This window comes from Chiloscyllium plagiosum, chromosome 6 (genome assembly GCF_004010195.1).
Source record: "Chiloscyllium plagiosum isolate BGI_BamShark_2017 chromosome 6, ASM401019v2, whole genome shotgun sequence".
Taxonomy (NCBI): Eukaryota; Metazoa; Chordata; class Chondrichthyes; order Orectolobiformes; family Hemiscylliidae; genus Chiloscyllium; species Chiloscyllium plagiosum.
The window spans coordinates 107,151,783-107,162,778 of NC_057715.1; the positions used below are offsets into that span (position 1 = coordinate 107,151,783).

Consider the following 10,996-nt stretch of genomic DNA (forward strand, 5'->3'; position numbering starts at 1 on the left):
TTCAGGTACTCTGCCTGTATTCCTGATGAAGGGCTTTTGCCCAAAACGTCGATTTTACTGCTCCTCGGATACAGCACACCTCTATTCCAGAAATAGGATCAAATGAGAATCCCAAGTCATTTTAGCCATATATGAGGAGCAAGAGAGTAACAAGGGAAAGGGTAGGTAAAAACAATGACTGCAGTTGCTGGAAACCAGATTCTGGATTAGTGGTGCTGGAAGAGCACAGCAGTTCAGGCAGCATCCAAGGAGCAGCGAAATCGCCGTTTCGCTGCTCCCTTATGCAAGGGAGGTCTTGCCTCACAAACTTGATTGAGTTGTTTGAGGAAATAATGAAGATGATTGATGAGGATAAGGTAGTGGATGTTGTCTACATGGGCTTTACTAAAGCATTTGACAACGTCTCTCAAGGTAGGTTGGTCCAGAAAATTAAGTCGCGTGGAACCTGTGGTGAGTTGGCAAGTTGGATACAAAATTGGCTTGGCCATTGAAGAAAGAGGTTAGTGGTGGAGGATGTTTTTCTGACTGGAGGTCTGTGACCACCAGGTCTGTGTTCCACAAAGATCATTGCTGGGATCCCTGTTGTTTGTAAGATCTTTAAATGATTTTAATGAAAATGTCAGTAGTCTGGTTAGTAGGTTTGCAGATGACACAAATATTGGAGTTGTGGACAGTGAGGAAGGACATCGAGGTAGTAGTACATTTTTGGCAGTACTGACTCAATAGGCTGAAGAACGTCTTTTATGATTCTATGATATAAATCAACTGGAAAATTTAGCAGAGAAATGGCAGATAGAGTTTAATTTGAGCAAGTGTTAGGTGATGGAGGGTTTGGGAGGTTAAATGCAAGAGGACAATATGCTGTTAATGCCTGCACCCTTAGGAGCACTGACATACAGAGGGATCTTAGAGTCCGAGTGCTTAGCTTCTTGAAAGTGGCAACACAAGTGGATAAGGTGGTAAAGAAGGCACAAGGCATGCTTGCCTTCATCAGTCAGGGCATTAGATATAAAAGTCGATAAGTCATGTGGCAATTGTATAAAACTTTGGTCAGGCCACATTTGGAGAACTGTGTGCAGTTCTGATTGTTCACACAATAGGAACAATGTGGAGGCTTTGAAGAGGGTGCAGAAGAGATTTGCCTGGATTGCAGTGTATTAGCTATAAGCAGAGATTGGATAAACTTGGATTGTTTTAGCCAGAGTGTCAGAGACTGAGGGGCAACCTGATAGAAATACAGTCATTCCTTCATATCCGTAAAGGTTCCTTTCCTTAGAAACCACATGAATGTTGAAATTCACAAGTGTGGAACTCATTAAAAATAGGTTAAAATAGATTAAAATGGCTAAAAATATCGTGGATATGCAATTTTTGCCCAAGGAATTTGATGTTTGCTGTTACTTAATTTTTGGCACAGTTAGACTCATTTGTGGTTTTGCAGATACAGAGGATTTACTGAATATAAAATTATGAGAGGTAGGGACAGGACAGATTATTGGAGTCTCTTTCCTCAGGTGGAAATGTCAAATACTAGTGTGCAAAGTCTTAAGGTGAGAGGGGCAACATTTCAAGACGATGTGTGAGACATTTTCTTTACACAGAGGATAGTAGGTGTTGGGAACACGCTGCTAAGGGAGGTGGCAGAAGTAGATTCAACAGCAAAATCTGGCAGAGGTGTTTAGACAGACATCTGAACAGGCAGAGAATAGAGGGATGCAGATCAAATGCAGACAGATAAGATTAATTTAGGATTGCATCATTCACATTCCAAAGAACCCCCTACAGTGTGGAAACAGGCCATTTGGCCCAACACGTCTACACCAACCCTCCATAGAGTAACCCACCCAGACCCATTCCCCTACCTTACTACTCGACATTTATCCCTGACTAATGCACCTAACCCACATATCCCTGAACACTATGGGCAATTCAGAATGGCCAATTCACCTAAACTGCACATTTCTGGATTGTGGGACGAAACTGAAACACCCGCAGGAAACCCACGCAAACACAGGGAGAATGTGCAAACTCCACACAGACAGTTGCCCAAGAGTGGAATCGAACCGGGGTCACTGGTGCTGTGAGGCAGCAGTGCTAACCACTGAGCCACTGTGCCAAATTGATTGAATGGCATACAAGAAAAAGAAGAAGCTAAGTAAAGGCAGAGGGGAAGCACCCCTAATTAATTATATTACTGGTTCAATAGTAGTAGATGGTTCAGGAGGTTAGGTTTGAACAATCTATTTAAGTAGACATGATTTGGAGATGCCGGTGTTGGACTGGGGTGTACAAAGTTAAAAATCACACAACACCAGGTTATAGTCCTACAGGTTTAATTGGAAGCACTATTTTCGGAGCGTCTCTCCTTCATCAGGTGGTTGTCACAATTAAACCTGTTGGACTATAACCTGGTGTTGTATGAGTGGAAATCAGGAATAAGCTATATTTGGGATGATCTATAGGTCACCAAACAGTATTCACAATATAGGATAAATCCTACAAGAAGAGATATTGGATGCTTATAATAAAAGAGAAACAACAATTGTGGGTGATTTTAATCGACATTTACATTGGAAAAATCAAATTGGTTAGAGTAGCCTCAATGAAGGATTCACAGATTGATTTTGAGCTAGTTCCTGTTCTGTGGTCTAATTCACTCTTTTCCAGCCCTCACACAGTCATAGAGATATACAGCACAGAAACAGACTCTTTGGTCCAACTCGTCCATACCAACCAGATATACTAAAGTAATCTAGTCCCATTTGTCAGCATTTGGCCCATATCCCTCCAAACTCTTCCTATTCATACACCCGAGGAGAAAGTGAGGACTACAGATGCTGGAGATCAGAGCTGAAAAAGCGTTGCTGGAAAAGCGCAGCAGGTCAGGCAGCATCCAAGGAACAGGAGAATCGACGTTTTGGGCATAAGCCCTTCTTATTCATACACCCATCCAGATACCTTTTAAATGTTGCAATTGTACTAACTTCCACTTCCAACAGCAGCTCATTCCATACACGCACCACACTTTGCGTGAAAAAGTTGCCTCTTAGATCCCTTTTAAATCTTTCACCTCTCACCTTAAGCCTATGCCCTCTAGTTCTGAACATCCCCACCCCAGGGAAAAGACCTTGTCTATTTATCCTATCCATGCCCCTCATGATTTTATAAACCTCTATAAGGTCACCCCTCAGCTTCCGACGCTTCAGGGAAAACAGCTTCAGTCTATTCAGCCTCTCCGTATAGCTCAAATCTTCAACCCTAGCAACATTCTTGTAAATCTTTTCTGAACTCTTTGCAATGAAATAACAATCCCACCTCTGTTAATGTTATGGTATCCAAACAACCAGCCAATAGGGTTTCTTTGCGATAAATTTAACAATAACTTTAACTTCATTAATTTAATATTTAATCCCATCTAAAACCCCCCTTGCAGATTTTCACCCTTTGAGATGTTTTAAGCACTGGTAGAGTTTCACTACATTAATTGCATTATAGATTTAGAATCAGGATAGCCAGACCTTAGAGGTTAAAGATCATTTAAACTTCAATTGCTGCAAAGAAACTTCACGCCAATCCTTAAATGTTAGTGGGATCAATTGAAGCCAACATTACAGATCGAGCATGTTCCAGAATCTTTTCTTCTAGCTTGTTTGTCTCTGTTATTTGCTCGGTAAATAGGGACAATGGGAAAAGGAGGGGAATGTTTACAATATAGCACCTGTCACAATTCCAAGATATCCCAAGGATCTTTACAATCAAGTAAGTGTTTTCAAAGGACACTAACTGTTGCAATATAAGAAAATGGGAGTGAACCAACTCATAGCAAGCAGCAGTTTAATAATGACTAAATAATCTGCTTGCACAATGCTGATTGAGGGATACGTATTGGTCAGGGCACTATAAGTGAGTCTCCTGCTCTTCTTCATAATAATGCCATGGTATATTTTACACTTGAGAGAGCAGAAGGGGCTGTAATTTAATTTGAGATATGGTATCTCAGAGTGTGCACACTCCCTTAGTACTGCCCTTGAGAGTCAGCCATTTGAATTATTGCATTGACAGATCTAATTTGAGTCAGGAAAGGCTGCCAGCTACTGAGCCACAGCTGCCACATGGCAGAGTGAGGCTGGTATGCAAAGAATGGTCAAATGGACAAGGTGCCAGAGGGAAAACAGCACAGCAGAAGTCAGATCTGGGCAAGAAGCACTGCCTTCAGGAAAGGATGGGAAAATATCAGAATGAAAAAGACTAACCCTATGTTCTGCATGGGTTGTATTGCTTCAAGGTGGGTCACTGTTGCCCTGGGTTGAGTAGCAGTTCCAAGCTGTCACACAATGGTTGCAATTCAGGGGACCAGAACTGGTAGCAACCACATTGAAAAAAGACCCTGAAGGACATTCATCACTTAGAATTCAGGACATGATTTCAGGATCTGTCATTCGTTCGCCCATCTTTAGCTCTTCGCAATTGACAAAGCTCTTTGAATTCTCCTTATTGTGTAAGTGATAAGATAAGTGACGGATCTGTCATTTTTTTTATTGCTGACAATAATGAATAGGAAATGTGGCACACTTTAAGAGATAAAAGGTCACAGCACCAGGAGAAGCTGGAATTTAAACACAGCTAATTAATACTGTCTGCTTCAAATGATCACAATAATATGATAATCTAATTCTTTGGTGACTTTTGCATTAATCTGCAGAGAGTGATATTTAACAGCCCAGTGAAGGTGAAACTTTACCATTATAGCAAGGAATGGATAAATAAAACTCTTGTTGGAAATGCAATCATTACTAATGCAAGCTTGAATTAGACTCTGATGATTTGGGACTGTTTTCAGTTTAGGATAAAATAGAGAAATGAACGGGGTCATGCAATCCGCTTTGAATTCTGCTGACAGTGAACTTGGTGTTATTCTTAAAGATGAGGTGGTTTTCAGGCAGGTTGTTTTAATAGGAAGAAGATGCAAAGTGATACACAATGACATAAGCATCTGGGCTAAAAGCGGGCAGATTATTCATTTCCAAAGTCCCAGGAAGGTGTTAAGAAGGCCAGGTTTTACAAACTTAATAATAAAAAAAAAATTGCACATCGCTCAATGCCTTTTAGAAGGAAGTGGTGGGATGTCTTCTCCAACCACAGTAATCCCTGAATTTTACAATCAGAGCAGTTTGCATGGACTATTTCCCTAAAAGTTAATGCTACACATAGATTTCAGTTAACACTTAACGAGTATTGACCTATTTTGCAACTGTTCGTTCTTGATGTGTGTGAATTTAATAGGGACTCTCTTTTCGCAGTGTTTAATCCTTGCTTAGTATGACAAATCTACAAAAAATGTGAATGATTAATATATTTTTGACATAATCACAAATCCATAACCTGTAGGTACAGCTTCAAACTCAAAATAAGGAATTTATGTTGAATATCACAGCAAAGAAACAGTCCATTTCACTCAACAGGTCCATGATGGTGTTTATACCAAACTCAAGCTTCCTTTTCCAAACTTATATACCTTAACTTGTCAACAGAACATCTATTACTTTCTCGATTAAGTCTTATCTAGCGTCACCTTGAAAGCATCCATGCTGGTTATCTAAGCTTCTCCTTTTGACAGTGAGCTCCACATCCTAATGACCTGTCTTGATGAAGACATTTCTCCTGAATCCCCAAATGAATTGATTACAGACTATCTTATATGTAGAATTCATGGTCCAGTCACCCCCAGCAAATGGAAATTTCTTGTCCCTGCTTATAAGTCAAATTCTTTCCAAACCTTAAAGACCTCTATCAGGTCTTCTCTTTTTCCAGAGAAAAATGTCCACTTTCTTGATGAGTATAACTTCTCCATTTTGGTATCATTTTGGTTATTAAACATCTGTTGATGGCTCAGTGGTAAAATTGTGGGCTCCTGATGCTTTCTATGCAGAACAAAGAGGGTTTCTTCATTTAATTATACAACTGATATGAGAGTCCTGCTGCCAACTTGCAATGGAATGTACTCCAAAAACTCCCTTAAGTATCCTTCTCGCACACATATGGTGTGACAGTGGAATGAGAAGTGTTTACTATGGAGAAGGATGTGGAAGATAGAGAACTTGGGGAAATAAATACCAACATCTTGAAATGTGTCAATGTTACAGAGGATGTGCTGGATGCCATAAAACACATAAAGGTGGATAAATCCCTGGAACCTGATCAGGCGTACCCTAGAACTTTGTGGGAAGCTAGCAAAGTGATTACCGGGTCCCTAGCTGAGATATTTGTATCATCGATAGACATAGGTGACAAGCTGGAAGACTAGAGGTTGGCTAACATGGTGCCACTATTTAAGAAAGGTGGTAAGGAAAAGCCAGGGAACTACAGACCAGTGAGCCTAACATCGGTAGTAGGGAAGTTGCTCGAGGGAATTCTGAGGGAGAGGATTTACATGTATTTGGAAAGGCAAGGACTGATTAGGGATAGTCAACATGGCTTTGTGCATTGGAAATCATGTCTCATGAACTTGATTGAGTTTTTTGAAGAAGTAACACAGACGATTGATGAGGGCAGAATGGTGGATGTGATCTATATGGATTTCAGTAAGATGTTCGACAAGGTTCCTCATGGGAGACTTATTACTAAGGTTAGATTACATGGAATACAGGGACAACTAGCTTTTTGGATACATAACTGGCTCAAAGGTAGAAGACAGAAGGTGGTGGTGGAGAGTTGCTTTTTAGACTAGAGACCTGTGACCAGCAATGTGCCAGAAGAATCAATGCTGGGTCCACTGCTTTTCAACACTGCTTTTCAACATTTATATAAATGATTTGTATGTAAACCTATGAGGTATGGTTATAAGTTTGCAGATGACACCAAAATTAGAGGTGCAGTGGACAGCAAAGAAGGCTACCTCAGAGTACAATGGGATCTTGACCAGATGGCCCAATGGGCCGAGGAGTGGCAGATGGAGTATAATTTAGATAAATGTGAGGTACCACATCAGGGAAGGCAAATCAGGGCAGGTGTTATACACTTAATGGTAAGGTCCTGGGGAGTGTCGCTGAACAAAGAGACCTTGGAGTGCAGGTTCATAGTTTCTTGAAAGTGCAGTCCTAGGTAGACGGGATAGTGAAGAAAACTTCTGATATGCCACCCTTTATTGGTTAGTGCGTTGAGTAAATGGGTTGGGAGGTCATGTAGCGGCTGTACAGGACATTGTTAGGCCACTTTTGGAATACCGCATTCAATTCTGATTTCCCTGCTATAGTAAGGATGATGTGAAATTTTAAAGGGTTCAGAAAAGATTTCCAAGAATGTTGCCAGGATTGGAGGATTTGAGCTACAGGGAGAGGCTGAATAAGCTGGGGCTATTTTCCCGAGAACACCGGAGGGAGAGAGGTGACTTTATAGAGGTTTATAAAATCATTAGGGGTGTGAATATGGTGAGTAGACAAGATCTTTTCCTTGGGGTTGGGGAGTCCAAAACTGAAGGGCATAGGTTTAATGTGGGAGGGGAAAGATTTAAAAGGGACCTAAGGAAGAACCTTTCCACACAGAGGTGGGGTGCACCTATGGAATCACCTGCCAGAGGAAGTGGTGGAGGCTGGCACAATAACAACATTTAAAAGGCATCTGGATGGGTATATAAATAGGAAGGGATATGGGCCAAATCTGGCAAATGGGACTGGATTAATTTCAGAAATCTGGTCGGCATGGATGAATTGGATCGAAGGGTATATTTCCGTGGTGTACATCTCTCTGACTCTAAGTAAGAGCATCCTTTCATCTCACCCTACTTTGCCACACCTGCAATTTCATTTCTCTCTGAAAGCATACCTGATTGTGATTTGAGACGGTCTATCTGAGTAGTATCCGCAGGTAACTCTTTACGAAATCCATTCGCTGCAGAATGAAAACATTCTATTTCAATTTTATTTCCCTATTTATTTCAAACCATTTCCTTTTTGATCTGTCTCCCCACCATGAACAATGCAACCTGCATGGATTGTATTGCGACTGGCTTGCGGTAAAAGGTGACTGAGTACACAATTCCAAAATGATAATTGTTAATAAAAAGGTTCGATACCTTGAAGAACAACCAGGATGTTAACCACTTGCACAGTTTGAAGAGCCAGCTGGTGTGCTTGTAGAGATCAGTGTTGACAACTCCTGGGTCCACTACATTTGACGTCACGTAGCTCCCCTCAGCTGTGAGGCGCTGCTGCAGTTCGTATGAAAAGAGGACAAGGGCAAGCTTGCTCTGCGCATAAGCTCCATGGGGAGAATAATGGCGTCTGTACGTAGAAAATTGAACAATTCTTAAGGGTTGATGCCAAAGCATTGATTAGTTAATACATTTCCAGAACAAAACTCAGATATATTACAATCACAGCAATAGATACTGTATTTGTATTATTTTGTTTTAAGCAATTCTCTACTGCAGTCTCCTTGAGTTGCATGGTCCCAATGGTATACCGATACACAATACATTAATTGTGTAAAAACCAAAAGAACTGCGGATGCCGTAAATCACAAACAAAAACAGAAATTGCTGGAAATGCTCATGGCAGCATCTGTGAAGAGAAACTAGGAAAGGTCACTGGACACCAGGCAACATTTCCAGCAAAGTCTGTTTTTGTTTCTGACGTTAATTGTATACAAGTCTGCACTGTATTTATAAGTAAAGTAATCCATTATCAAGAACGTCATAACCAACTCCAATCTGGGTCTCATTCAGCAGCTCCACCCACCGCTTCACACCTGCCCCCGCCCCCCCCAACTCCAGGATATTTATCAACAAGAGTTATGATCCAAGTAGAATTGGATGGAAGCTGAAGTTAATTGCAAGGTTTTAGGTGTCTCAGACCATGAGGCTTAACAAGCATTATGTTAAAGCATTGTCACTTTCATTCTCTGTGCTTTTATGTGATGCTGGTAAGGGCAGGATTTCTTGCCTATTCCTAATAGTTCTCTGTTTCACTGATTTACTTGCTTCGGCTATTTTGGACAGTAGTTCAGAGTCAACCAAGTTTCTGTGGATCTGGAGTCACCTTACGGCCTGATTGGGTAAGGATGACAGATTTCCTTCTCTGGAGAATAGGTTGTCAAACAAATCAGCAAAATTTTTATGGTCATCAAGATTGAAACTAGATTTCAATTCCAGACATATTAATTGAATTTAAATTTAATTTGAATCCACATCCTGAGAAAATTAGGCCTCCAGAATAATAGTGCAGTCACATTACCAATACCTGTATGGCAGATAGATAGACTTTTGGGACGTATCTTTAAGGATAGCTAGGCATTTCATGAAGCACACCTTCACAAAAGTGGCAATGGAAATTTGGAACATCCTTACACAAAAGACAACTGAGCCTGGGTGAGGTCAATAGAAAGTTTTAAAATTGCAATTGTTAGATTTTTGCCAGACATTAAGGGTTAGAGAGTCAAGGGGGGAGGGGTGGTGGATGGGAGTTAAGATGCAGACCTTCAGTGAGCTAACTAAATAGTGGGAAAGGCTCTGGAAGCTAAAAGAATTAATGCTCGAATGTTGCACAGTTAATACAGTAAGGGCACAAATGAGAAATACTATGTTAGTGCCTTGCAATTAAATGTCTGAAAACTCTGCAGCTGTTTCAATAGGTACTGAGTCAGCTCACTGCAGTCTTAGTGATAAATCCTTAACAGCCTCAGCCATTCTAAATTAAATTCTTGGAAAATAACGTCCTAGCAACTCAACTGATTTCTATTCAAAGTAATGCAGCCTCGTTTGCATTGCATAATATGCACAATCTAAAGATGTCATGCAATTCAAACAGGTGGCTTTATCTCTTTACTTCACATGCTGTAGAGATTACTTCAACCTCCTCTAGATTAGTAAATTAGCCCTGCCTTGAAATAAAGGAGAAAGTGAGGTCTGCAGATGCTGGAGATCAGAGCTGAAAATGTGTTGCTGGAAAAGCGCAGCAGGTCAGGCAGCATCCAGGGAACAGGAAAATCGACGTTTCAGTTCCTGAAGAAGGGCTTATGCCCGAAACGTCGATTCTCCTGTTCCCTGGATGCTGCCTGACCTGCTGCGCTTTTCCAGCAACACATTTTCAGCTCTGCCTTGAAATAAAGCCAGCAAATGCTCAGTACTGCCACCTCTGGAGACAGAAAGGGTTAATGGGCTTTATTTTCAAGTCAGAGGCAGTGGGCCTGGAAGTACAAAAGCAACTTTATGAGGTGGGGTGACAGCATCTCAGAACTAACCTATGCCCGATCGATAGGCTGGACGCAGAGTTCAGGAGTGTGTGCTGAGAGCCAACACCACTGCCCTTGCATCCGATCTGAACCGTACCTTCCCTCAACAACACTCCCGTGACCACAGAACTCTGCCACAAAATGCTTTCCTGATTCCTTCTGCCTTGTGCTCATGTTTGTTCCTCTGGCACTTCCATGGGTGAGAGCTACTAGCTTCTGAGAGGCTAACAACCCGCACTGGCGAAACGCTGTCCCACTACAACTTGATTTCAGAGGAAGGCCCACCACTGGCCTCTACACCACCTGATTGAAAGAAGGCACAGGAAGTCTTTGGGAAGAGTCAGTTTGGGCGTCTTGTCAAGTTTGAGTTAGTGAATAAGGTAAACAAGCAGGAGGCTGGAAGAACACAGCAAGTCAGACAGCAACATTTCGGGTGTAACCCTTCTTCAGGATTAGGGGTGGGGGTGAGGGGAGTTGCAGATAAAGGGAGTGTGGTGGGGGAGGTTTTGGGGGGGAGAGTTAGCAGGGTGGTGAGGTAATGACAGGTAGAGGGTACGGTCTTGTTGGTCAATGGGAGGAATGAATCTGGTTGGTGGCTGGAAGGAAGAGCCAGTAAGTGGAGTGGATGGGAGGGGCTGGAAAGGGAGTCGGGGGGTGTGGTGTAAAATTCCAAGCAGTGGAATGTGGTGAAACGGTTAAAAATTATGTCCCAATACATGTGTGAATCATAATGTAACACATGTATTGGGCCAAGCAGTGGAATATGGTG

The 10,996-nt window shown here is 41.7% G+C and overlaps 1 protein-coding gene across 6 annotated transcripts in view; it reads right to left on the reverse strand.

Moving 5' to 3' along the window:
• The window catches only part of dhrsx (dehydrogenase/reductase (SDR family) X-linked), a 293,939-nt gene that overhangs the window by 12,852 nt on the left and 270,091 nt on the right, over window positions 1–10,996 (reverse strand). For all 6 annotated transcript variants that reach the window (XM_043692380.1, XM_043692383.1, XM_043692379.1 and 3 more), the window contains one exon: window positions 8,072–8,279. In XM_043692380.1, coding sequence (XP_043548315.1) covers window positions 8,072–8,279 — 208 coding nt within the window. The remainder of the gene's footprint in view (window positions 1–8,071; window positions 8,280–10,996) is intronic.